The 27,765-nt window shown below is 43.6% G+C and overlaps 2 protein-coding genes across 3 annotated transcripts; one reads left to right on the top strand and one right to left on the bottom strand.

The window, feature by feature from the left end:
- Positions 1 to 95: 95 nt before the first annotated feature.
- akt3b (v-akt murine thymoma viral oncogene homolog 3b) lies at positions 96 to 17,807 on the top strand. 2 transcript variants are annotated; one of them, XM_062544224.1, is made up of 14 exons: positions 96 to 379; positions 2,266 to 2,784; positions 3,443 to 3,568; positions 4,623 to 4,734; positions 6,223 to 6,367; positions 7,383 to 7,517; positions 7,798 to 7,863; positions 8,049 to 8,117; positions 8,331 to 8,453; positions 11,996 to 12,124; positions 14,241 to 14,455; positions 14,892 to 14,979; positions 15,462 to 15,564; positions 16,101 to 17,807. In XM_062544224.1, exons 2-14 carry the CDS (start codon positions 2,736 to 2,738, stop codon positions 16,184 to 16,186), a joined length of 1,446 nt encoding a protein of 481 aa, XP_062400208.1. In that variant the 5' UTR covers positions 96 to 379; positions 2,266 to 2,735; the 3' UTR covers positions 16,187 to 17,807. The 2 variants fall into 2 exon arrangements, with proteins under 2 accessions (XP_062400208.1, XP_062400209.1); XM_062544225.1 differs by having other exon boundaries at positions 7,386 to 7,517.
- Positions 17,808 to 19,573: 1,766 nt separating this feature from the next.
- pus10 (pseudouridine synthase 10) lies at positions 19,574 to 27,567 on the bottom strand. The gene is made up of 18 exons (XM_062544221.1): positions 27,441 to 27,567; positions 26,907 to 27,038; positions 26,365 to 26,634; positions 26,049 to 26,135; positions 25,873 to 25,907; positions 25,605 to 25,716; positions 25,304 to 25,365; positions 24,920 to 24,965; positions 24,711 to 24,775; positions 24,501 to 24,586; positions 23,631 to 23,756; positions 23,127 to 23,183; positions 22,451 to 22,527; positions 22,160 to 22,215; positions 21,920 to 22,037; positions 21,517 to 21,659; positions 20,726 to 20,825; positions 19,574 to 20,109 (listed from the first exon to the last, which is right to left on the bottom strand). Exons 2-18 carry the CDS (start codon positions 27,030 to 27,032, stop codon positions 20,071 to 20,073), a joined length of 1,605 nt encoding a protein of 534 aa, XP_062400205.1. The 5' UTR covers positions 27,033 to 27,038; positions 27,441 to 27,567; the 3' UTR covers positions 19,574 to 20,070.
- Between the last annotated feature and the right edge of the window lie 198 nt (positions 27,568 to 27,765).

The raw sequence follows: 27,765 nt of genomic DNA on the forward strand, positions 1-27,765 counted from the left end.
GGCAGCCAGCAACAAAAGCCCGGCGAGTGACAAAGCCAGGAAGAGAGGGACGTGGTCCGAAATCTGCCTGGCGTGACGTCACAACATTTCCTCAATGCCAGCGTTAGCGGCGGTGGCAGGTCAGTGACGGAGGCAGCCGCCGTCTCCTCTTCTCCCCATCTTCTTCGTCGTTAGCCGCATTTCCAGGGTCAACCGAATTCGCCGGCAGTGTCGGCAGCAATGGCAACATCGTTGTCCTCCTCATCGCTCGGCCCGTGACGGGGCTTCCCAAAATCTCTCCTACCTCCCATCTGAGCTGGTGGTGGTGGGAGAAGCCAGCATACAAGGATCCAGAGAGGGGAGACACCCAGCGAATCCCCCTAGCCCGTTTTCCCGACAGGTAATGCATCATGGCTCGTACTGTTTTGGGTGGGGGGGAGAGTCTTTCAATGGGGTGTAACCACAGGGATGGCACAAATATGCTAACAGGAGGTTAATATATTTCTGTAAATGAATCGGGGCCTTGTTTCCGCTCACAGTAACCCACCCAAGCTAGCGCTGGTACTGATACAGCTAGCTTCTATGTTAGCATACGAAGAATGCACATCTGCAAGTTTGGGATGCGAGGCAGGGTGGACATAGTTAGATGCTGCAATCACAAGGCTTGGGCAGAGATGATGCTAGCACGCTAACAGTTATCTATTTGGTTGGAGGCCGCGGCCAAGCCTAGAAGCTACAGGCCTAATATTTCTTTTTCTGGATTTGCCTTTCTTCCGATAGGCTACATTTAAACCGATTCTTAAGGTTAGTATCATACGGAATGCCTCCATTTTGCCGTGAATGATGTGAAAAATATGGACTCAACACGCACATCAGACGACATCGCTTATTTCCATCCCGCCAGCCAACGAGCCTTTTTCATATCACAACACTGATGTTGTATCATTAATTGCATTCAAAATGGCATTTTACTAGCTAATAGCCGCATGCTAGCTAGTCACGCTTGTAGGCATTTTCGGATGTAACGGTAATTGCGCTGTCGGTCTATTATATAACTGTAGCCCAAAAGACACCACTCGCCCTTGGAACAAAAGCCGCTGTGTTATTGTTTGTTTATTGCGTGGCGGCCTAACTGTGTCGTCTTATTAATTGCTGGCAAATCCGCTGATTGTACAGAGCGGTGGCGTTAATGACGGGCTTTGCAGCGAAAGCCCACCGTTGGAATGCCCGTTGTAGTGTCAGCCATTGTTTTTGTTGTCATCTGGTGGGGGTGTTTGTTGGGTTTGTTTTCATAGCATTCATATTTACATTCGGGTGGCACCTAATTGATGATTTGATGGCAGTGTCATTTGAGAATTCCAAAGCGCTCTAATAAAGTGTCACTATTTGAAACGCACATGCTGAGTGTCAAAACAAGATGCATAGGGCACTGTATCAAACAGATAGATTGGGTGTATTATAGCCTAGGCTACGGTAAGAACATGCAAGCCAAATAGCCACACGCGAAGGGGAGACTGGCCAAGTGTGACTGTGCAATGTCGTGTTTTGAAGTCTGCATCTTATCAGGCGATAGCCTACATTTGGCATTTGAGACTGTTCTCCTCGGGCTATCCCGATATGCGGTGGCGAATAGTTTCGTTTCATTCATGTTAGGCTAACAAACAGTTATTCCCGATCACGGGATCTGCCTCAAAGACAGGCTTAAACGCACAAATAAAAGCCTTTATCCTCCTTGCTTACATAGCGAGGACCTCTTAGTCAGCCGTCATGTCTTGTCAATACCTGTTTCTGTAGCCCACAGCACCATTGCTGAAGTCATGGGTGTTGATAAGATAATCTAATTGGTAATCTGTCGGGTGTTTTAAGATTCTATCTCGGCTGCTATATCCTGCTTGTGCCCGCCTATGACCCCTACTGTAGGTGCGTAGATGTGTGTGTGTTTATATGCGAGGGCCAGTGCGTGTGTGTGTTTTGATAAAGTGCAAGGGGACGGAGTGGCAGCCCTTACACGGGGGGCAGCGTCTTGCTTGTTCCGAGAGGAAAGGGGGTGATTTAACGGCTTTTGGCGCTGGGAGGGACGGGAAACGTGCTCTTGGCCTTAACAATGGCTTTATTTCTCACGTAAGTGTTCACAAGAAACAGGAGGGAGGGAGGGAAGGAGGGCTAGTGGTGAAGAAGGGAGAGAGAGAGAGAGTGGATTGAAAGAGTGATATTGCTCAATGTGCAGTTATGTTATTATATTATTATTTTAATTTTTTTCCCCCTCCACTGTTTACTTCCTTCCAGGCTGAGTCACCACTGGAGTGTGACAGGGGGTAGAGGGAGGGAGGAAGAGAGAGCGAGATAGAGAGAGGAAGAGAGAGAAAGAGAGAAAGAGGGAGGTTAAGTGCTAAGTGATATCAAAGCAGGGGTGAGAGAGGAAGTGAAAGAGTGATACAGAGAGGAGGAGGAAAAAACGAGTAGGACAGACCAGCCACGTTGCTGCAGGTAACAACCAGAACAGCAGCAGCAGCAACAGCAGCAAGAACAAGGCAGATACAGACAGGTGGGTTGTAGGCTAGACGGTGTGCGTTTGTGGTGTGAGTGTGTGAGTGAGTGAGTGAGTGAGTGTGTGTGTGTGTGTGTGTGAGCTGTTTCAAAAGGAAGTAGAAGGGAAAAGAGAGAAGGAGAGGGGACGGATAAGAGAGGGCTAGAGTGGTCAGTGTGGACACTGCTGGCGAGGGACCACCGGGTTCAGAGCCGACCCGCAAGCCGCCATGAATGACCCGAACGTCGTGGTGAAGGAGGGATGGGTCCAGAAGAGAGGTGAGTGGACCCGCTGTGGGTGACCCATACTTGTTGTGTGTCAGTGAGTCTGTGAGTGAGTGAGCTTTATTTGATTAAGCGAAAATCATTTATGTGAACATATTTGCATGTTTGCATAGTGAACACCATTTGTATAGTATGTCTCTGTTTTAGAGAGTTTAGATTAGAGGAAATGTATGTATGAGAGTGAATGTTATAGAATTTACAAGCTTTATAGATTTGTTTATATCTTTGTTTGCGTGTGAAAATATGGGCGGTGATAACGTAGTGGCTAAGGAGCAGAGGCCCGAAAAGTTGTGGGTTCAATTCCCGGCTTCCTCTGTTGTTTCCTTGGGCAAGGCAGTATAATCCTAAATTGTTCCAAGGACAATTACCCCTGTAATAATAGAATTGACATACAAGTCGCTTAAATGTATCAAATGTATCTGTTAAATTAACAAATGTAAATGTCTGTGTGTGTCGGGCGTCCAATGAAAAGGTAAACAGACCCAGGAATGAATGATGTGTGGTTTGCTTGTCTCATGTTTCTAACATCCTCTTGTGTGGAGACATTTCCCACCCTACATGCTTGTGGGCATCAGCTGTATTTTGTTGCTGTGGCTCAGCAGCAGCCATTTTGGATCAAACCGGTTTCTCTCGATTTCCTTATCCTCCCTAGGAGAATACATTAAGAACTGGCGACCGCGGTACTTCCTGCTCAAGACGGATGGCTCCTTCATCGGCTACAAGGAGAAGCCGCAGGACATGGACCTGGCGTACCCGCTCAACAACTTCTCCGTGGCCAGTGAGTGTGAACTCGCGCCTTCCATTTTGACATTTTTTTTTCTTTTACAGTTCCTCATAAGACCCATGTCATCCACATGTAGCTTATAACTAACCCTGTTTACCTGTGATGAAACACGTGCACGTGTAGCTTATAACTAAACCTGTTTACCTACGACGGAACGCGTTAGACGGCTGCCATCAGCTGCAGTACGCGGCAGAGTCATCCTGTTGTCATCAGTGTTGGCGTTATGATATTTCACATCACACTCAAGTGACAGACAGCATGTGGCGTTCAGGCGGCGAACGCAGCACTGAGCACCGTGCTGGAAACGAGGATACGAAACGAGTTGGAACATTTTGTTAAGTGCTTCGAGAAAAAGAGGGAGGGACGGGGGGGGGGGGGGGGGGGGGGGGGCTGGGGGGGATAATGTGTCTGGACGCCTGTGAAAAAACACACTGAGGTCAGAACCTCCTCCTGCCATTTCTTGATTCACGTCTGCGAGGATAACCGCCAATGAAGCGCCGCCATTACTGTAGCGTGCAGGTGGTAACTCGGGCACAATTACCTGAAGTGGGTCTTTTGAGTCGTGCACGTGTTAGCCGGTTATGGCCTGAAGTGCCATTATGCCAGACCCCCTTCTGCTGCTCTGAGAATGTCACGGAATCTCAGGATGGCTTCAAGGGGGCTTTTAAGGCCACAAGGGTTTTTGGTGTTTCGCAAGTACTGAAGGTGTAAAGGCTTGGAAATACAAAAATGAAAACAAAACAAAACAAAAAAACACATTAGAGGTTTTCTTAATAGTCATATGTAGTGTTTCATGTCATGTGTGTTGACCGTTTCACTCCGCACTTTAAGACGCCACATTTTCTTTTCAGATTTCTTTTTGTTGTTGTTTATTTCTTTTGATGTTATCCGTAATGGCATCAAGTATATGTGTGTGTGTGTGCGTGCTAATGAAGACGAGAGAGAGGGTGTTTATTAAAGAGGGTGTGTGTGTGTGTGTGTCTGTGGGGGGTGCATACTGTATCATTTTAATTGTTGTTTCTCATCACCCCTCTTTCTTCCTCTACAGAGTGTCAGCTGATGAAGACAGAGAGGCCCAAGCCTAACACTTTCATCATACGCTGCCTGCAGTGGACCACTGTCATCGAGAGGACATTCCATGTCGACACACCGGACGAAAGGTACGGCATGCTCTCCCCTGCGGAGACAAATAGAGAAGCATAGTGGTTATCTTGCTTCAGCTCTCCCGTGTATTTATATGTTTATCAGTTATCTAATAGTCATAGAATACACTATGATGTCAGAGGCGTGTCAGACTAAACTAAGATGTCAGTGGCATTCTTGACTTGACTAACTTTGCTGTGATGGTTATGAGTAGGATTGTCTGATCTAAGCATTCTGTTTGTATGATTTCCCCATTCTGACACTTCAGCAAGCTGCAATTGTGACATGATCATTATCACCACTGGTATTGTGACATCACAAGAAGATTGAATCAACAACCATGACAACTAGATATGTAACATAGCAACATATGTTTACTTTGTGGAGCTGGATTTTTACCAATGTCCATGTAAACACTCTCATTGTTATGTTAGGAGTTAGAACATCTCTTTATCCTGATGTTACTGCAAATGTAGTAACCAGCCCTTCCAGCGGTTGCATTAACAGTTGAGAAGCAATGACTCAGAGGACTTAACGGAAATGCTCAGATGTGAATCCTCTATATGTGGTCTCTACACTATCCAATCAATGCTTAATGACAGCTGATGTCATCAGCAAGTATCATTAAGTCAGCTGTGAAAAGAGGGGTTATTTGGTCATGGTGACGTCATCCAACTCTCAGGAGGTCGTGTGACTCCGTGGGAATTAGAACGGGATGAGTCATAGGCCTCCATTTTGAAGGATGACATCACTCTGAGATCAGAGAATAAAATATTCCCAGAGTGTTACTAGTCTGAGTGAAATTTCATCAGTCAATAAATTGATGGGGTAAGGAGGTATCTCTATAATGGGGCAGTTGATTCAGTATAGATCCAATTTGAAGTTGTTGCACTGCACAGATCCAACCTGAAGTTAGTTCATTTTAAAAGCGGCTGTGAAAAAAAATATTTACATCTCGTTATTTTTCACCTTATGAATCCGTGATCTTGACCTCAATGTCAAAGCCCAAAAAGCAGCAGCAGCAGCAGCAGCATACATCACAGACAAACCTGGTATCTAAATAGAGCCACAAAAGAAGAGAATTGTCACTGAGTATAAACAAGGCATGGATGCTGTCTCCAGTCCACATCGTTTGCAATTCTAGAACCAAGAACCAAGGCCAGGCATTCTGTCCTCAGTTGGCATCGTTTGCAATTATATTGAATCGATATCTAAATCACTGCTGAACGCCACACAGGAGTGCATACCATCACCAGCTTTGGTCCACAGGAGCAGCTGGATTAGTAGCCAATGGAATGGAACCAATTTAAACGTATTGCTGCGATTACTGTCGCCGTGGCAATGCCACGCACCGTTGGCGCGGCGAGTGTTACCGCAAGCGCATGTGTTAAGAAACGGGGGGGGTAGATTCCTCCCATCCGTCTCCGTTAGCCAAACTGTCACCTGTCACTTAACGCGATGACTGATTGATTGACTGACTGACGGCGCCGTTGCTGTGGCGACAGGGACGAATGGGCGGAGGCGATCCAGATGGTGGCGGACAAGCTGGCCAAGCAGGAAGAAGAGGGGATCCTGTGCAGCCCCACCCTGCAGATGGAGAACGTCAACGAGGAGGAGATGGACACGTCCATAAGTCACCACAAACGGAAGGTATGCGAGGGCAATGGCTGGGGAGAAGGAGCCGGGGTTGGCAAGTGGTGGCCTGAAACAGTTGCGCGAGATCGATTCCCAGCTGCCACCATTGTGCCTTTTTGAGCAAGGCACTTAACCCCCGAGTTGCTCCAGGGACTGTGGCCCTTGTGATTTAAATTGACATATGTAAGTCATTTTGGATAGAAGTGTGTGTGTGTGAGGTGTGTGTGAGGTGTGTGTGAGGTGTGTGTGAGGTGTGTGTGAGGTGTGTGTGAGGTGTGTGTGAGGTGTGTGTGAGGTGTGTGTGGAGTGTCGGTCGGAATCTGGCCCTGCAATGTATTGACATCAGTTAAGTCGCTTTGGAGGATGTACAGCGTCAGCCAAATAAAGATAATGATGGACAGGGATCTTTGATGACCTACTGCTTCAACCCTTGCTGTGTGTCTGTGTGTGTGAGTGTGTGTGTGTGCGTGCGTGTGTATGTGTGTTGTTCAAAACAAGTGACGCATATAAACGTGTCACTGGAAGGACTGTGCCTAGTAGTTACAGGAAGTGCAGAATGTCACGTACATTTGCTAAAATACCAGTGGGAATAGAGGAATGTAGGTCATTTGATTTTTTTGTATAGCACATTTGAAAACAACAGCGGTTGCATTTCCCGTGTGTGTCCGTGCTTTAGAAGGAGTATCCATCCATAGGCAGTGGGGTAGAATGGCTTAGAATGCAGCCCAAAAAGGGATGCCGTGGTGGGCCGCACACACGGCGGCGGCGGTGGAACATCCCCCCTGTCACTCACGAGTCACGACCTGATTAGAAATCATCACATTAGTGACCGACTACAGTCCGTGAGCATATGACAGAGAGAGAGAGAGAGACAGACAGACGGAGAGAGAGAGAGAGAGCGAGAGAGAGAGAGAGCTTTTAATGTAATGACAGTTCATCGTGGGCCAGATCGGCTAAAGTCGTGCCCGCCGTGTGATTACGTCGCTCAAACGTGGTCCCGTCGCTGCGGCGGCGGCTTGCTCTTCCTCAGCAGACAATGAACGACTTTGACTATCTGAAGCTGCTGGGCAAGGGCACGTTCGGGAAGGTCATCCTGGTGCGGGAGAAGGCCAGCGGAACCTATTATGCAATGAAGATCCTGAAAAAGGAAGTCATCATTGCAAAGGTGAGTGTGTGTGTGTGCGCGTGTGTGTGTGTGCAGCCTCATGCTAGTGTGTGTGCGCAGCCTCATGCTGGTGTGTGTGTGTGTGTGTGTGTGTGTGCGCGCAGCCTCATGCTGTGTGTTTGTGTGCGCATGTATATATATACACTCATCTTTATGTATTTTCATAGACTCATCTTTATGTATTTTGTGTCAGTCATTGAACGGTTCTGTAGCAAATCTTGCACTTTAGTGTTTCTCTCTCTCTCGCTCTCTCTTTCTCTCTCTCTCTCTCTACTTTCAGGATGAGGTGGCCCACACGCTCACAGAAAGCAGAGTACTGAAAAACACTAGGCATCCATTTTTAACTGTAAGTACCGTACCTATACGTTTACTATCAGCTCAATTCGGTATGCTTGATTGGCTTGAAAATTCAAAACATAGCCGAGCTAGAGCTCTACTCTGTTGAAAGTCAAATAAACTTGTAGCCTATGTAATGTATTCACACATACCCAAAGTTAAGAGTTAAACTATTCTTATCTTTACATCCCGCAGTCCCTCAAGTGGTCTTTCCAGACAAAGGACCGCCTCTGTTTTGTGATGGAGTATGTTAATGGTGGTGAGGTACGATGGATTTGATCTCTTTACTTATAACACTGTTATCATTGCCTGCCATTGTAATTAATTACACGCACGATTCATGAGTTGTTTCATGAACATTCATTATTGGTATAACTGTATTTTGGATCTGCAACATGACCTTTTGCGATGCTTTTCAGAGGAGCTTTTGGACACTAAATCTGGTTGTGTGTGTGTGTTATATCTTGTCTTGGGCAGCTTTTTTTTCATTTGTCAAGAGAACGGGTGTTCTCTGAAGACCGCACACGCTTCTATGGGGCGGAGATTGTCTCTGCCCTGGACTACTTGCATTCTGCCAAGATTGTTTACCGTGATCTCAAGGTAAGTTTTGAACATGTGTGTCAAATCCACATTTGGCCCCTTTCTCCCTCAAATCTCATTTGCTTAAAGGGACACTTCACCGATTAGCATTAAGCTTGTATCTTTAGAAAACCAGTCATGTTTTTGAATGGTCGTGCATCATTCCCTCAGTTTGCCTTGAGATGGGAGAAATATGGGGTGCTTCTCAAAGTCAAGGATTGCTCCTTCCAAGCCACTTTTTCAAGGACGTTACGTCATCAAATCCCGTCAAGCACTGTTCCAAAGTCAAGGATGCTTTCAAGTTCTAGCAAGTACTGAGTCCTTCGTTCTGAGAATTTCGGAGAATTTTGGAGGATGCATCGATGGATCCTCGGAGTGAAGAAATAACCCACAATCCTTTGCGTATGAACAATTAGAAATTTTCTGACGGTGCGGTTTAAAAAAAAAAGAGAGAGGGAGATGGAAAGTAGATGCAAAGAAGCAGTGCGTGTTAATGTAGGCTAAATATGATTTATCAAGTGTTTTGTTAATGCCATCGTATATGCTCAGGCATTTATATCAAGTTATTGTGCATATTCATCATAAATGCATATCAATGTGCATGAACAAGTTGTGATAGACTTGTTATTAATTTATCTCAGAACTTCGCCCAATACAAACTTTGTAGAAGTTTAACATTACCGTTGCTGTTGCCAATTACCGGTATAACTTTCCATTGACACTAACATAATTATAAACTACGGATTGTGATATGTGAAGACCAAGTCGAATGTGGAAATACTGTAGGCTACTCCAAAAAGTTTATTTAGAGGAAGGTGCAGCCGCAGTTGTCGGAACTCCTGTAAAAGCAGCACAATTTCCACGGTTCTAATTAAGCGCGCAGCCGGAACCATGCACAATTGACGTGCACTTCCACATTCGCTAGGCTGTTCCATTGCATGTGATCTTGACGGCTGGAGAGGGTACTGGGAAGGTGTGTAGCCTTGTCTCTCTAGCACTCGACTTGAAAGAAAGCATTCTATCAAGGACGAGCTCTTGACTTTGAGAAATACTCATGGATTTCAATGAAACCCATGAATAGGACTTCCTGCTTTCAATGATGTAAAATGATGAGTTTTACATCATTGAAAGCAGGAAGTCCAACATTGAAATCCGTATTTCTCCCATCTCAAGGCAAAGTGAGGGAATGATGCACGACCATTCAAAAACATGACTGGTTTTCTAAAGATACAAAGCTTAATGCTAATCGGTGAAGTGTCCCTTTAACCATATCTTTTTTTTTTTTAAATCCATTCACCTCACTCAGGTTCACAAACACTTCTAAATACTGTCCGTTTGTCTCGTATCGTTGTGTTGGAATTGGTCCAATATGTTGTTGGAGGAATTGGTTCATTAGTAATTAGGCCTTTATTGTCCTTTTATGTTCCAGATAGCACATTAGCTAAGTATTCACACACATTAGCATTGCATATTGATTCAGTAATCGATTGAAAGGATGGGTGATCTTGTAAACAAACTGGTTGGAAAAGCAAATGGTCTTTTTCTCTCCTCTTTCACTGTAGAATGCAGGAACCATCTTCTAAGACTCACTTCTGGGCCTTGTTTCCCAAAAGCATTGTATGCCCAAGTAGTTTGTTAAGTCCCTCTTACGAACGTCTTAAGATTTGCGGCCTTTTTCCTGAAAAAGTGATTCAGAGTACTCGTTAATGGCTAAGTAGGTCTTAATAGTTACTTCTCATTCAGGTCACCAGCAGGACATACAGAGAAATTACAATTAAGAATATGACTGTCCAACTTGCTTTCTTAGTTATTCTCTATTTTATGTATTTGTAATGAATCAGATTTTAGTGTGCATCATCATCATTATGCTCATAATAATACAGAACGGACAACAATGCAATATATTTATAAACGAGACATTGGCAGAATAGTTTCTGATTCTCTTTGTCTAAGTGTGGGCTATATGTATTTATTAGGCCAATAAGATAAAAGCAAAGTAAGGAACTAGAAAAACACTCAGAGAGCGCGAACCTCCGCCAAGCGAACACATAACCGCCTCTTGCATCCAGACGGATTACTCCCTAATCGTTTCTTCCTTGGGTCATTTCAGACCTTTTCCATGGAAATCCATCCATAACTTTTTGAGTTATCTTGCGAACAAACAGACAGACAGACAGACAAAAAACAAACCAACAAATAAACCCCGATGAAAACATAATCTCCTTGGCCGAGGTAATAATGTGGTCTAACCTGTGCTGCATTAGAATCTAAGGCTATCACTAAATCTAAATTGACCTCTTCCTCATCCTCAAACGTCTTCGTCAATGACACTCCGAAACACTAATGCACAGACAGCACACACAGTGGCACTCTCGCAAGTAGCAATGAACAGGCAGATATACTGTATACCAGAGATGTACTGAGTAGCCTAATATGCTCATACATCTTGAGACAAACATGAAAACGGTGCAATCATCTAATCTTGAATGACTACTATTCATGTCTTTGTGTGCTATATAAGGGTACGCTTAGATGCTGTCAAAGTTTTGCTATTTTCGTATTTAAGTGAATTAATGTATAGATCCGAAGTTTAAACGGTACAGTAGCTGTGACGTGTGGCCACCTGCTATCACCAGATTAGAGAATATTTCAGAACTGGTGATGTGGACAGCTCCCTTTAAGAGCATTTTAAGAGCAGTTCACACTACGAGCATGTTTGGGGAAACAGCTGGAAAAAGCAAGCGAACGATCTTAAGTACTGTACTGTACTTGTACTGTAATTTCCCGCATATAAACCTCATTATGTATAAGCCGCAGGACAGTGTTTCATAGCCTGGCACGCCCTCCCAGTGACGCAACGCCTTCAGGCTTTTGCTGCTGGTCTGGTCAACTGCTCATTGAGAAGGATTTCTGAGTTCCCGAAATCTGCGGAACTGCCCCCTTTGGTCGAGAACCAATCAACTTTGAGCAGCTCCAACGGCTCTGGGTAGAGGCGTGTTCAAGGCAGCGGAAAGAGTGTTGTTATTGGTTTAAACTCGGCAATCCGCTTTCTGACATCTACCAGTAGCAAATCGAGGCACTTAAAGGAGGCGGGTCAACCAGCGCTGGCAAGAAACCGTGTTAGCACAGGCTGTTGGTCAGACTAAAGTCTCGCAGAGCCTTTGAAAGTCGATGGTAATCAGGCTAAGTGTTTCATGCAAGTTAAAATAAACAAAACCATATTAACACCATATTAACTGGCCCCCTGTGTTAGCCTCATAGCTGAAGAAATTTAGGAAAATCAATGTATAAGCCGCAGCTAATAGTCGGGAAATTACGGTAGAAAACGTAGCGTTTGTAAGTGCATGTATCCATCGATATTGGGAAACAAGACCCTGGCCAATTGTAGAATTAAGCACTTGCGAATGCCCTTCTGTTTCCAGTAAGAGTTGTGATATCGGCAATGTCCACAAATGGAGAACAGCGACATTTGATGTTGGTTTGATTATGATATTGATGATGGTGATGGTGATGATGATGATATTGTTGATGAAGACGATGATGTGAGCCCTTCTTCCTCCCAGCTGGAAAACCTGATGCTGGACAAAGACGGGCACATCAAGATCACCGACTTCGGCCTCTGCAAGGAAGGCATCACTGACACAGCAACCATGAAGACCTTCTGTGGCACTCCTGAGTACCTGGCCCCCGAGGTAAAGAAGCTTCCAGGTCAAAGGTTAAAGGTGTAGTCACAATCCTGGTGAAAGGATCCTCGTCCTCACTGATCTAGATAAAGAATGATGGGGCGGCAACAATGGGATGGTCTATCCAGTGTTAGTTATAGATCAGTGGGAACGCCCCTCGAGGATCGAGGAGAGATGTTGAGAGGCACCCATGGAAACTCAACAGCCAATCCAATTACACCTCCCTGCCAAAGTCCTCTCAGGATACAACTTTTTTTTTTTTTTTTTTAATTGTTTGGGTTCTCACTTCCTGCTCTTGGTTAATGCGTCTCGAGCAAACGGGTGAAAGTGTGAAGTAAAAACACACACAGAGAAAGATGTGCCAGTCTCTCGTCTCTGCCAGTAGTAGGTGATCTAGGTATCTAAAAAACCTTCACCGTGATGATGTGGCCATAGAAACAGGTGAGGTCACTCGCTATGAATTGGTGAGTGATGATGGACTACCTTTTCCTCCAATCACGTGCTAGTGGGTGATGACTGAGCAGATTACAACATTCATTAATATTTTACACGTGTCTTAAACCCAGAGTGTAAATTATGCAATGGCAATGGGGAGGTCAAGTGTTTCTTCTGAGTATACACTAGAAAGCACAACATAGCTCAACCATACATTTAAAGTCAATCACAATGCGACTTTTACCTTCTTTGGGGGATCACATTTTTACTTTTGAAATTGTTTTCAATTAGATATCAGTGTCATATTGTGCATATATCTAACGTGTATCAAAACATCAGCAGAATCTGACAGCTCTGTCTACTCATGTAGTGTGTGTGTGTGTGTGTGTGTGTGTGCTTCACATACCTCAATCGAGAACTGAAAGTTAATGACTACAGCTGTGGTGGGTGTGCGTGCGTGTGTAGTGCATGCGTGCATGCGTGCATGCGTGAGTATGTGCGTTAGTAACATACGTATACTTCCCATATGTGTTCCATACGTATACTTCCCGGTTTGTCGCGTAGCAACGGGGACGCTGGCTGCCCTAGCCGCTCCGTTAGACTGTTTTTTTTTTTTTTTTTTGTATATTTTTTTGGGGCTTTTTGCCTTTATTTGTATAGGACAGTGAAGGGTGAGACACGAAGTAAGTGGGAGAGAGAGATGGGGTGGGACTGGGAAATGACCGCAATGACCGCCGGACTCGAACCTGGGTCCCCGTGGGCACTCGGACCCGTATGTGGTATGAGCGCTGTAGCCTTCCCCTATTGGGGATCAGCTGTTCTCTGGCCATCTGCGATTAAGCACTGGTCCTGCTGGACTGTGGTTCCAAGGCCGAGGAGCTCCTTCTCTGCTGCTGACTGGACTTTCAAGTCGTCAGTGTGGCCTGCGGACTTGGTGGCTGCTTCGGTCGGTTGACTGCCAGCTGGGACATCGATGGCTGGTCTGGTCCGGTCCGTGGACTGTCGGCTGGTCTGGCGCAGGAGAGGGACGCGGCTACGGTCCTGTGTCCCTGTGTCCTTTCACTCTGTGCAGAGCCTAAACGCATCTTCCTGGTGCCTGTTGGCAGCGATGGCCGGTTGAGCCCGTTTTGCCATCAGGCTGTCATGTCAACTACAGGCCATCTTGTCAGCTGAGTTTTTGCCCTAGCGATTGCAAGTGCAAACACAGACAGCGCACTGACTCTTCCTTGGATGCGGTCGGTTGGACTAAATAAACGTGAACTGTTCTGGTTTTGTTTGTTTTTATTATTCAATTTATTGTTGTTTGTTTTGTCTGTCTGTCTCGTATGTGGTGTCACGGGTAGCCTACACTGGCGATTATGCTGCTCCGTCCGACATGCAAACTTTGCCTTTTGGGACAAGTGTTTTTGTTAATCTGTTATTTTATTATTTGTTAATTTTTGTTTGGTGTCTGTCTTTGTATGTCATCTTGGTGTCACGGGTACGCTGCCGATTACGCCGCTCCGTCCAAAGACTGTCTATGTCTTTGTGAAACGCTTTGGGTTGTACTCTGTGCACGTTAAATGCGCTATATAAATAAAATGACTTGACTTGACTTGATACCTCAGTCAAGTGCTGGAAGTTAATGATCCTTGCTGTGGACTGTGTGTGTGTGTAAATAGTAAATAACGGTACGCATTCCTTTCCTCAGGTTCTGGAGGATAACGATTACGGCCGCGCGGTGGACTGGTGGGGCCTGGGCGTGGTCATGTACGAGATGATGTGCGGACGCCTGCCCTTCTACAACCAGGACCACGAGAAGCTGTTCGAACTCATCCTGATGGAGGAGATCAAGTTTCCCAGAACTCTCTCTTCGGACGCCAAGTCACTGCTCGGCGGACTGCTCATCAAAGACCCAAACAAGAGGTGATTTGCTCAGTGTGGAGGTTTCATTCATCGTAACGTCGTAAAAAGGCCGCTCACACCAAGAACAATAACTATAACGACACGACGAGCAATAACGATAATGTAAAAAAAGGTGTCGCTCTTGCTCATATGAAAGACAATGTCCGCACATAAACAATTATGATTACGACATGAACAACAGATGTGCGAGTTGAAAATAGACAAGTAATATGGCCTTTAAGGTGCAACATGTGTGTTTTTTCTGTGTACTGTTTTTAAATATAAAACATAAGTAGAAGAAGCCTGTTGTTAAGGCTGTCTGGCCAGACCTGTGCAGGGACCTGCAAAAGAATATAAAGCTCCACTTGGAGAAGCAGTGGAGGTAGCTTTCAGCGACATTGTCATTGCCATGGTAACAGTCTGGAACATTCCGCTGATTGCTGGTGTGTTTTCGCAGACTTGGCGGAGGCCCCGAGGATGCTAAGGAGATCATGCGACATAGCTTCTTCACTACACTGGACTGGCAAGAAGTCTATGACAAAAAGGTACGGGGAAGTTTGTCTTCCGTTAATCAGGCATAGGGATGTAGTAGTGCTGTTTCTTCTTTGTTCAACTTTTTACGCAACTGTGAGCAGTTTTCTTGGGTTTTTTTCTGAAGCCTCTCAATTGTTTTCAATAATGGTCATGTGTTTTGGAAATAGATAGATAGATAGATACGTTATTGATCCCCAAGGGGAAATTCAAGAATGTATTATTTCTCTCTCTCTCTCTCTCTCTCTCTCTCTCTCTCTCTCTCTCTCTCTCTCTATCTATCTATCTATCTATTGTATCTATCTACTGTATCTCTCTATCTATCTATCTATCTATCTATCTACTGTATTTCTTTATCTATCTCTCTATCTCTCTCTCCCTTTCCCATTGCCTTCTCTCTCCCTGTTCCTATATCTTGTTCACTTGTCTGTTGTTATGCTCTGGTTGCTGCTCTTGGTTGATGCGTCTCTCTGTCTCTCCCTCGTCCTCTCTGCAGCTGGGACCCCCCTTCATGCCCCAGGTGACCTCAGAAACAGACACTCGGTATTTCGACGAGGAGTTCACAGCACAGACCATAACCATCACCCCTCCAGAAAAGTGTAAGACTCCTCGTCCTCTCATCTCTTTGCTTATTGACTTTGAAACTAAAAAATATATAAATATAGGTTTAGACTGGACCAATTATTTCAGAGTTAATGGTTTGTCTACCCCCGGTCACCATGCTAGTGTTTTAAACATTTCCCAATCGTGAGTCCCCAGACTCTATTTGCAAAGTGAATGAGTCTGGTTTTCAGGTTTCATGGATTAGGCTTAGATGACAGGGTATGAAACTTAAAATTATGGTCCAACAACAATTGAAAATGTATACTTCGTGTTGGACCAAAGCGACAACTGCAACTTCCACCTACATACCAAGATCTGAGTTTTTTTTGTTACAATACCATTGGATTGGATTTCTTGTATTTGTTTTGTTTGGTTGTACTGGCTGTGTGTGTCATTGTTTGACACAGTAGTGTGGAATTGATTGACTGATTTATGCTATCAAAATAAGGAGGTGTTATGCTGTCAATACAATCCAGTATTTTATTTGCTTGTCAAGACTCATATCTGGTTTGCTCTCCTTCTTTCTCCGTAGTTGATGAAGACGGAATGGACGCGGCTGATAACGAACGAAGACCACATTTCCCACAGTTCTCTTACTCGGCTAGCGGACGCGAGTGATTGAGCCGGCCCCTTCTTACAGGAAAATACGTAGCCATGCTAGGAAAAGTCTCCCCTCTTTTCTCCTTCTCTGTGCTTGCTTATCGACCAGGGAATTTTTTTTTTTTTTATTTTATTTTTATTTTGTGTGTGTATATATATTTTTTTGGTTCATTTAGTGGGACTTAAAAAAGGGGGTTTTGCACAGTGGGATCGACTAAGGATAGTCCACCCACACAAAAAAAAGAAAAGAAAAAAGAAGAAAAAAAAACAGACTAGAATTCTCGTGACATTTTTCAGCATTTGTTTACAACAAGTTTTTTTTGTTGTTATTTAAAATATCTATCAGTATTGAAATTAATATTGAGCTATTTGTTTTTATTATTATTTTTTCTTGTTTTCTTTTCCCTTGTTTGAAAAAGAGCCGTATTGGGGAACAAGACCAAATATGTTGCCTTATGTGTGCGGTCGGTCGGACAGACAGATAGACAGGACAGACAGACAGGCAGGACAGATCCAAGCATCTGGTGACCGTTTTGTCTATCTGTAGTGTGTGATGGGTCACCGGTGACTTTTTCACAGTTTCTTTTCCCCCCTACTTCAGTTTTGATCAGGGTGTGAGGCTTTATACCATGGGAACACACAGGCCCCTGTTGTCACGGCTACAAGGAACATTCTCCATAAAATGGGAAAAAAAACACACAGGCACTAGTGAGGAGGAGAAAGTAAGACAACAACAACAACAACAACAACAACAACAACAACAACATCAAAACAAGTAAAATACAAAACACAAGCGCTACAGAGTTTGAATATACATTCAATATAATTTCACATTTTCTTTTCTTTTCTTTTCTTTGTTCTCTGGAGAGTATATGGAGCCTAAAACAGAGGTTTTATGTTACCGGAATAACACTAACACACACATCTACAATACAAACAAACAAACCAACAAACTAACCAGACTGCCAGGCACTGACTGACAGCACTCAGGCCGAACACACCTCAGAACACTGCACCGGACAGAGAGTCATTGTACATCTCTACTACAGGTAAACGTCTCTCGTTCTCTCTCTCTCTTTCTCTCTCTCTCTCTCTTTATCTCTCTTTCTCTCTCTCTCTCCCCCCCTCCATCTTTCTCTATCTCTCTCTCTTTTGCTCCTCATGACCGAGAGACTCACTCAGCATCACTACTACACTTTGATACACTAATGAAAGAAAAAAGAAGTCTTAACCTTTTGAAAGGACACACTACAAGAGACAAATGCAGATATTGAAAGACTATTTGAGGTTTTTTATTTTTATTTTTAAATATACATAGGGGAGTGCATGATACTTTCTTTCCCCTAATTGTTTTCAGTCGTAACAAGTGAGAGGACACCTCAGAATACTGTAAGCGTGGCGGTCAACAGAGGCACTCACTAGTTGGTGTTGGGGGGGCCGATTAGGGAAGCGGAGTTGTGAAGGTGTGTGTGTGTGTGTGTGAGCGAGTGTGTGTGTGTGTGTGTGAGAGAGAGAATGTGTGTGTGTGTGTGTGTGTGTGTGTGTGTGGAGCACATGTGTTTGTGTGTAAGATCATCCAACCAACTCTGACAGACACTGAGCCATGTCATTTCAGAGTTGGACTGGGTTTTTTTGTTGGGGTGGGGTGTGGTGGGGTGGTATTGGGGGGGGGGGGGGGTGTATTAGGGGAGGTTGGGGTGGTCATGGTGCAAGTGGTTTCGGGAGAGCAGGGGAGCGATTGTGAAATTGAGATGGCATGTGCTGGGGATGCTCAAAAAAACTTCCCAAGACATTTTTTTTTTGTTTTTTTTTGTTGGTTCAGTGATTGGTAATGTACATATGCAATGCCTTCTCTCTTTATTTTCCATGTTTAGTCTTGGTCACAGTTTTTTGAGCAGACAACTAGAAAAAAAACAAAAAAAGTGACAATTTTTTCTTTCCATTCGTGTGACTGGCTGTGTCGTGTGAATACCCGGCTGATAAAAGAACATGTTAAAAAATTTAAAAAAAGAAAAGAAAAAAAAAAAAAAAAACATATGTTTAGGGTGGGGAAGGGGTTCTAAGGAGAGAACAGAACAAATACACAGTACTTCTACTTGCATAACTTCAGAGTTTGGGTGGGGGAGGGGGACAGAACGAGGGAAACCAAGAACATTAATACAGGAGCCTCATTCTTTCGCTTTTTTTTTTTTTTTTAAATGTCGGTGTTGTTTTGTGGTTTTACCATGGAAATGGTTGCCAAGGTTACAGTTATGCCACCCCCACCTCCCACCTCACTCCCATGCAAGACCCTTCTTCCCACAGGTAACCTGGTACAACAGATCCGTCCATACTTTCAGTTTTGGGCCACAGCACTACGGAATCATGTGTTCTCTTTTATTTTCTTTCTGCAAGACATCAACAAATGTCTCTTAAGACAACCTACGCTACATCAGGCTGTCTTCTGTTTATTTTCCTTTACTGCTCTTTGTAATTTTGTACTGTTTCTTCTTGTAATAGTTTTATTTTGTTTATTTTTGTTTGTTTGTTTTTTGCTCATGCTGTTCTCAACAGTGTTATCCTCCTTCCTGAAGCGTTTGTCTTTCCATGGACGGAGGCTGTGACCTATGTATTTCAGAAATATCTTTTCTTTTTTTTTTGTTAGTTTATGTTCTTGTTTTTTTCCATCTGCCCGTTTTGCCTGTTTTGATTTTTCTTACCAAAACACTAGGGCAAGAATCCAGTAGTGGTCTTGCATTGCCATTTGGTAGTATTTATTTTAAGTTATAATAAAATGCTCAAAAGTCTATCTGTGCCTCTTTTTTTAAAATAATATGCTTTTGTTTTACCCATGATCTAGATAGAACTTCATGAGTTGATAATTTGAACCGCCGAGATGGAACAAATAGAATTAGGCAGTTATGAAAAGACAAGAATTAAACAAGAGTTTAAATGGCAACACAAGTCAGACTAATTTCTGGGAAAATATACTGATCGATTTCAAATCTTTTACGATGAAAGTGAAATGAGGTGAAGAGTGGTGAAAGGTGATATTAATATTTTGTATTCAATGAGCCAGTGTTGCCCAATGCTGATGGTAGGTTAAAAGGTTAAAGGCCAGGTATTTTCAAAGCAAGAGTGTACAATATATGGACTAATCCGCACCAAAGTGCTGACCAAAGGCTTGAAACGAAGCCTTTTCCTCGGAGACCGTTGCCATATCTCGTTCACTGGGAAGTATTTCTGATTACGGATTTGCCATGACAAACACTGATCATCACATAGTTGACGTCAGAGTCTTAACACTTTAACACATAATTTCTTCTGGTGAATAATTAGTAAAGAATTGGGGAAGAGAGGTGTGATTGATTTTGTGGGGTAATACATCCATGACTGTACATATACCCTTAATGACAGACAAGGAGCTTGATGGAAAATAACCTCTTTTAATTGGATGCAACATAGTAGCCATCCTTGAAAGAATTCAATAGCTTTTTCACATTCAGGATGCACTCAGTCAAACAACAAAACATAGATCATCCACATCCACACAGAAAAAAAGGTGTTTCTAGCTGACACAGGGGACTATACAAAACACTATTTCACTTCCACACATTTCACTGGGCAAACCAACAAAACAAAAACATCAGACTAGCAACACTTAACTGCCCTTGTTTAGCTAGGTGTCACCGAATGTCTTTCGCTAACGGATCCACTTCCAGGGTGTGGTTTGGTGGCTTGGCTTGCCATACAATATGGATCCATCCGAGACATCCTATACGTTCTCTCCCATCCATGCATTTGAAAATAAAGTTACCCATTTCTGGCACCTCCACTGTGAATGCCTGGAAGAGCTCTATGGCGTGCAGAATTACTCAATGTCTGCCCAAATATGGTCAGGTCAGGGTGAGAATTCCGAGAGGTTATTCCGGAACTGCAGGGGGCCAGTCCACATCGACTGACTAAGGAAACACAAACACAAACAAGCACCATCGTCATTGTCTATTCTTAATCACAACATTAATGTACTGGATTGGATATTTAGGCTGCATCTCAAATCGTCTACTGGCCTACTTCAAATAATTAGTTTAAGTATATAGAATGCTATAATGCTTAAACGCTTATTCATGAGTACATGACAATCAAGTTTGAACTTTGAACTTTTTATAGTGCAGATATTGGCCAATTCTGACCATGGAAAAGTGGGCATTACGTATGGAAGCGCTAAGTGGACACTAGCAGTGCACTGACACTGCTGTCTCAAGGAAAGCAGCACAGTTCATACAGGCACAACACAAAGGCCTGTCTGATCCCAGAGGATCCAACTTATCATTTTACAGTTCTTTGCACTTAACTTAGTTAAAAGGTACTGTTCACAGTTGCACCCCAATTCAAGGAACTCTGTACGAACAAAGTCGTTTCATCTATAAAGTCTCGAAGCTGCAAACTTCCCCGATTCGTTAAGAACTTCTTAGGAGCATTCTTAGAACGTTCTTAGAGCACTCCTAAGAAGGTCTTAGCACTTAAGAGCTTCTTAACGAATTTGGGCGAAATACGCGGCCCAGGACCGTCCTGTACCTCCACGTCCAGCTCCAGGATGTCCACCTCTGTCTTCATCAGCTCCCCCAGGTTGGGCTTGGTGCGGCCAAAGTCTCCGTGCACAAACTCCTTTATGTAGCTGGACAAGCGGCTGTTAAGGGCCGGATCAAGAACGACAGAGACTTTTGCAGATTTCAGATATTAACGATTGATGCCAGACCTGCATTGTACTTACCTGAACTACTGCCACATCACACACAAGCTAGGGAATGTGCATCAAATGAGCATATATTATGTTGTGCTACTGAGTGTGTGTGTGTGTGTGTGTGTGTGTGTGTGTGTGTGTGTGTGTGTGTGTGTGTGTGTGTGTGTGTGTGTGTGTGTGTGTGTGTGTGTGTGTGTGTGTGTGTGTGTGTGTGTGTGTGTGTGTAGTGTCTAGCTAGTGGATGCTAATGTGTATGTCAAATTAGCATAAATTATGTTGTGCTACTGTGTGTGGGTGTGTGTGTGAAAAAGAGAGAGAGAGAGAGAGAGTCAGTGAGTGTGTGTGTATGAGAGTGTGTTTGTGTGTGTAGTGTGGAGTGTCTAGCTAGTCGCTGCTAATGCTGTGCGTTTATGTGTCTGCGCACATGAAGGGTGGTGGGACTGATGATGAATAGATTCGGATCTGATGCACTATCTAATGTGTGTGCAGGTATGCATGTGTGTGTGTGCACTGCAGGTGTGTGTGTGCATGCAGGTGTGCAGGTGTGTGTGCAGGTGTGTAGGTGTGCAGGTGTGCAGGTGTGTGTGCAGGTGTGTGTGCAGGTGTGTGTGTCCAGTAAGGATACGTGCCGGCCTGCGTCCTGAGCTGCAGGGTGAAGTGGTGCGGGTTCAGGAAGCTGGCGCTCATGCTGTGGATCACGCGCAGACGCACCGCCAGGGGGCGCCGATGCAGCACACGCAGAGGGGTCTTCTGGGCAATCTCCAAACTCTGCACACACACACACACACACACACACACACACACACACACACACGCGCGCACACACACACACACACACACACACACACACACACACACACACTATATGAATAAAAAAAATGCTGGAGCTGCTGATCTTGGACTGGACAATGATGATAGTTTTCATTGTCTTTTCTATTTCCGTAAAAACAAAAAAACAAAAATAAGTCTTGTAATCCCCAAACGGAAAAAGTTTCAAGATTTACATATGCCGAGTGAACAGTAGTTACCTTGATGTTGGCGATGAACTTCAGATCATCTTCGGTTATGGCCTTCTGGCTCCAGATGAGGGCGCTGTAGGACTTGGTCTTCTCCTCCTCTCCCTCCTTCATGCGACTCATTGCTTCTCTATTGAGACACAATTTCACACAATTATCACATAAAGTGTCAGGAAAAAAAAAGTTAAAAAGAAAAAAATGCTGTCTAAGTTTCTTATGAAAGGTCTATTAAAAATGTCACGTCTTCTTTACCTGGTAACAATTTGGAGGTCTCGGACGCGGATCTTCTTTGAAGACTGGTTTATCTCCTGGTAAACAAAACAAACATCAACACTCAAATCAATGCCCAGATGCACGATAAAAAAAAAAGACAAAACATCAGATTTCAGTTTACAAAGCTTTGTGGTCATGAAATCTTCACTGCATCATCAAGTTGTGAGATGTAGTCAGGTTGTATTGCTGTGTGTGTGTGTGTGTGTGTGTGTGTGTGTGTGTGTGTGTGTGTGTGTGTGTGTTGTGTAAAACACACATTGTGCTACCTACCTCTTGCAGCTTGCGTATCTCCATTTTGTTGAATCTTGATCTGTGTGGGTTCAGCAGCTCCATGGCAAATGGCCGCCCTAAAAGAACCAGTCGCACTGAGGTGAACAAAGTTACACAGCAGGGGCTGGAGCAACTGGGAATGCGTGAGAATACAGAAGGCACAACGTTGGTTGTTATTGGTATGTACACCGCAAAAGGGCACAAATGCCCTTGTGTGGGTAAAATCCATCCAAATCCGTGTTTGTCAAAAAGGAGTATTTACACCGGGAATTCCCAGATAGCCTACAAGTGCTGAACACAGCTGTACAGAGAACATTATCGGCGTGGGACACAGCTTAAGCTTAACAATCTTTGGAAGCTTGGAAGCTTTGGAAGCTTGGAATCTTTTTTTGCCTACACTGGAGTACTCAGAAAGAGAGAGAATATTTTCTCTCTGACTTTACGAAATAGGCTGGGCTTTGTGGCGTCACGTTAAAACAGTATTGGTTGTCATGGTGGCACACATATTGTAGATCGCTTACGAACAAGGTGAATAAAATTGAAAAGATTTGATAATCTGACAGTCTTTTCTCCTTTTTTTCTTTACTGTCTGTTTCCCGAATGGTAAATATTTGGTTCTATGTGTAACAGACCATTTTTGTAGAGAGAGAGTGTGTAGAAAGTGTGTGGGGCCTACCGTTGCCCAGGGTCCTGACGTCCACATCCTCTCTACCTGACGAGGAGAAGTTAAAACCTGAAACACCACACACACACACACACACACACACACACACACACACACACACACACACACACACACACACACACACACACACACACACACACACACACACACACACACACACACACACACACACACACACACACACACACACACGAGAGCTATAAAGTCATATGCAGGACACCTCACACAGTGGTGCCTATTTGTGAGGCATAAACCAGAAATCTCCATCACAGCTCCTAAGAATCCAGAATCTTCCACACATGCCATCCATGTTACACTTAACTTGACTTGTTGCTGTCCTGGGCTGATTCATATCAGAGAAGCCCCATAACATGTTATAGTAGTCAGTCATACAGTGTAAACACAAAACCCTACTAGAGGTGGACTGTCTATGATGACAGTTACCACCTCCATTTTGTTTTTGGCTCAGCTCATTTTTATTTTCGAGTCTCTCACTCTCAGAGTTGAAGGCGTTCAGCAGGGGCGCGGCGATGAGCTCCTCCACCGACGACTCCATCCTCCTCTCGCCGTCAATCACCCACGGAGTCTGCGGCAGATCCCGAGAGAACTTGTTGTATCGCCCTGACAACAGGAAAAGGACACATTGACATTACAAACAACCATTATGGGGGCAGTTTGAAGGCATCTTAGCAGACAAGAAAAAGAGTTATGTGTACCAGGTTTAGGAGGTTCTTGATGCCGATACTAAGATAGATTTTTTTTTTTTTCTTATTCTGATTCAAACAAATCCAGAGTTGTCAAATTGGATGCATTTGGCATTTTGGTCATCACACGTCACACAATATCGCAGGAGACTGATGTGCTACAGCATACCTCCAGTCATCATAAAACAGTACAAATACTGTGTAGTTGCTGTTATTGTTTTGTGAATACCAAAAAGTAATAAGTCGGCCATTTTGAACAATTTAACAAAATGATTCTTTCTTGTAGTGAACAGATGGTGACTGGAATGACAGCTATCACACCAACGGTGAGGGGAATACGTAGCATTTGTGCAGGTAGCAGTACAGCTTGTCAGCTGCAGAAATTCAGTTGCGTGGATGTTGCCACTTAAGATATTTGGATTGGAACCGGCTCAATCCTCTCCAAAGGCTCGACGAATACATCTGACAATTACTGTGATCTCCCAACTATTAGCCAAGGTTTACACATTGATTTTGCAAACATTCAGGCAGTTAATATGCCATTAATATGGTTTTGTTTATTTAACTTGCATAAAACGATGCCTGCAGTTTATACACAATGCGGTTAGTACACAAGAAATTACTGTCGAAAAAATAATCGATGTCAAAAACAGAGACTCACCTGCCACAAACGCAGACACGTGCAGGCATGTTGTTTCCTGAGCAATGCAAGCCGTCTTTGTTCTCGTCGGAGGGCTAGGGTACTCTCTGTCAGAAGAAACAGGGTTGTTTTTAGAAAATCACAGCAAAGATGGGAAAATTATCTATTTTTTAGGAAACGTTTCTCTTGAATTGGAACTGTATCAAGAACCTGTAATAGCTTCACACTTACTTGAGGAATCGTGTATCAGTTATCTTTTCCAACGCTTTCACAACTGCCATTCTTGTAAAGACAGACTGCAGTGCAAAAACAAGGAGTCATGTGTCAAACAACCTGCCTGAATCAGAACTAATCTGAAGTCTTAACAGACCAACCTTTCAGTCTGATATCATATTTACAAAATCAGAACCACATCTGAAAAACCTGATACAAAATCTTACCTCTTTGTTTTTAGTTGGCTTGAAACAGTCGGAGCAAGCTTCTGCCCTACATTTGTTTTTAGAAAAGGCATGAATACATGTCATATAATCTACATGCACAATTATTGTGATCACAGCTAGCACTGGTGTAGACTGAGAGACGAGTGTGTAGGACTAGTGAGTTGCACGGAGTCGCAGTACATACAGAACGTACCATGGTGGTCAGTCATAGTATATACTGTACCACTAAGTGGTACATCTTCATGTAAACATTTCAACAATTCATGATAAGCAATGCATCAAATATTCAACTCATTATTGGACATTGGTGATTTAAGCATGGCCACTCTACAAAACAACCTGATGTATGAAATCGTAAGTTCTAATGACACCGTTACCACTTACAGGAAATGGCAGTCTCCATCTGTATCAGGGTGGATGAATCCAACTCCCACCTCAAATGGACTCTACACCATCAGGAAAAAGTAGGTACATATTATATTGAACTCAGACCATAACAGCATCTAGTAATAAAGAACATTAACATAAATATTAAGTATACACGCACATGCACACGTGCACACGTGCACACACACACACACACACACACACACACACACACACACACACACACACACACACACACACATAGTTACACTGACTGAATATGGAAGTTGTGCTGCTTACTGCTGTCTACTGAACTAACCTTGGTCACCACGGAAACCCCTAGCTCTTGTGACAGCAAACCCTGGACAGTCCATTTGAAGGCCTCCTTCACCTGGATAACATCCTCTTTGTCCAGACACATGCTCTTTTCTCTGGTCAACAAAGCACATCTCTCCATGAAATATCATACACATGCTTCAGAAATCAGAATCCTATACGACTGCAATGACAAATCATAATACTACATACATGGCACAACAAATAGTAGAAGGATATGATGGGAAATGTAGTTTGTAAGCATACAATACCTGACTTCTTTTTTAATGTGAAGCCAGCAGGAGTGCTGGGGATGCAAACAACGTATGTCAGGCCAGGAAGAGAGACCAAGAGAATAAAGTGAAAAAGAAGTTATTTCGGATGGCAATACTGTAAAATGTGTGCGGATGTTTATTTGTTGGTTGGATATGCTTGTGACCTCACTCACCTCTCTGACGGACAGCTGGGCAGGAAGTGACAACGCCAACACCAGACCGTCAAACTGATACGCTTCAGATTTCACATCCTCTGCTATCTGAACAATGACACACACACACACACACACACACACACACATGTGCCCGTTTAGTTAAAGGGAGGACAAGACACATACAAGTATCTGAACACAAGAAAGATCTTATCATTTACATTTTAAATGAACATCATAGCGTGTTCTAAAGATAAAACTCAGAGTCAAACAACAGGAAATGACCAAATATTGGTACGCAAACGTAATTTGCTGAAGCAAAGGAGTTGCTAAGAACCTTTTTAGTGAAACTGGCACTGCAAAGGTCCTGTAGCACCCCAAGACACACGACACACACAGAGGACTTTGCGCTGTCTTCTGTGGGGCCCGTTGTTTCTGTGGAAACCTCCTCGCTCTCACCACCACCACCACCATCTGTCTTGCCGTCGGACTCCAACTTTATTCTTTTGGAGGGAGGGTCATCTGATGGCGTCTGGCTGGCAACGTTGTCTTGCTGTGGAGCAACATTTGAGGTGCCGGCGAAAGGACTGAGCTCCTTCCACAGGTTCTGGAGAGACGGAGGAATAGATTGAATGACAGCATGACACTGTTTAATACAGCATTTCGTTAAAAAGTGAATGTTCAATGCCAGTGTATAGGAACTGGAGCAAGAGAACTATGTTTTACTATCTTTTTTTTTTCAAATGCAAAACAGAAGTGGTAGAATGTGAGATATTACTGCCAGGACTTGTCAACCAACAACAATTGCTTGATCTTGTTATGATCTTAACGTTCATTAATTATTACTCATCCAACCAACTCTAGCATGTTAATACTGACCTCATCGGACAGTCGATAGGCAGACTGAGTCCCAATACAGCAGAATCTGAGAATACACCGGCTGCAACAACCAGCCTCCAAAAGCTTCTGAATGATGGGCCCGTCCTTTTCCTTCAGGGACAACATGACTTCCTTCAGGGACAAACAAACAGAACCAAGAGGAAGTGAATACCTGGCAGAATAGAAAACGACACATCGGGAACACTGATTGTTTGCTTAATGCAGTTAAAAAGAACATTTGACTAAAAAGTAACAGACCTCACTGATTCACTCCATGTACTCTACATGACGTTATGAACTATGAGGCGTGATAAATCCACATTTAACTTTGATAGTGTACGGCATGGTGGTCATCAAATGTAGCTATGAATTATTAAAGTCTGCTTGACGGTAAAGTAACTTAAAATTATTTTGACATTAGGAGCAGCTTTCATATGCCTCATCCTCCTCTACGTTACGAAGTTGATTATTGACTAGATTGGGCAGTTCCCGAGCACTGTGGGTGTTCGAGGGAAGTGGTTTGTTCAGACTTACCTTATAAAATATTCTGCAAATACGCAAATTCCCAAATACGACTTAATTCAAGTTACAGTCTTTGAATTTGAAAGTGCATGGACACAGCCAGCATCATGCGTGTGTGCTGCAGTTGACAAGTACAGACATAACGAACCGAGTACCTAATCAAAATGGGGGACAATCTTGTAATGAAAAGGAGGACTGAGGTCGAAATAGGATGTATGACGAAACATACACAAATTAACAATATTTGTGAAATATAGGAGTGACAGATAGAACCTTTATCTTAAAGACAAATTAAAAACAAAGTAATGGAATTTGATCGATGTTTTCTGTGGTTTAT

The sequence above is a fragment of the Sardina pilchardus genome, chromosome 1 (assembly GCF_963854185.1).
Source record: "Sardina pilchardus chromosome 1, fSarPil1.1, whole genome shotgun sequence".
NCBI lineage: Eukaryota > Metazoa > Chordata > Actinopteri > Clupeiformes > Clupeidae > Sardina > Sardina pilchardus.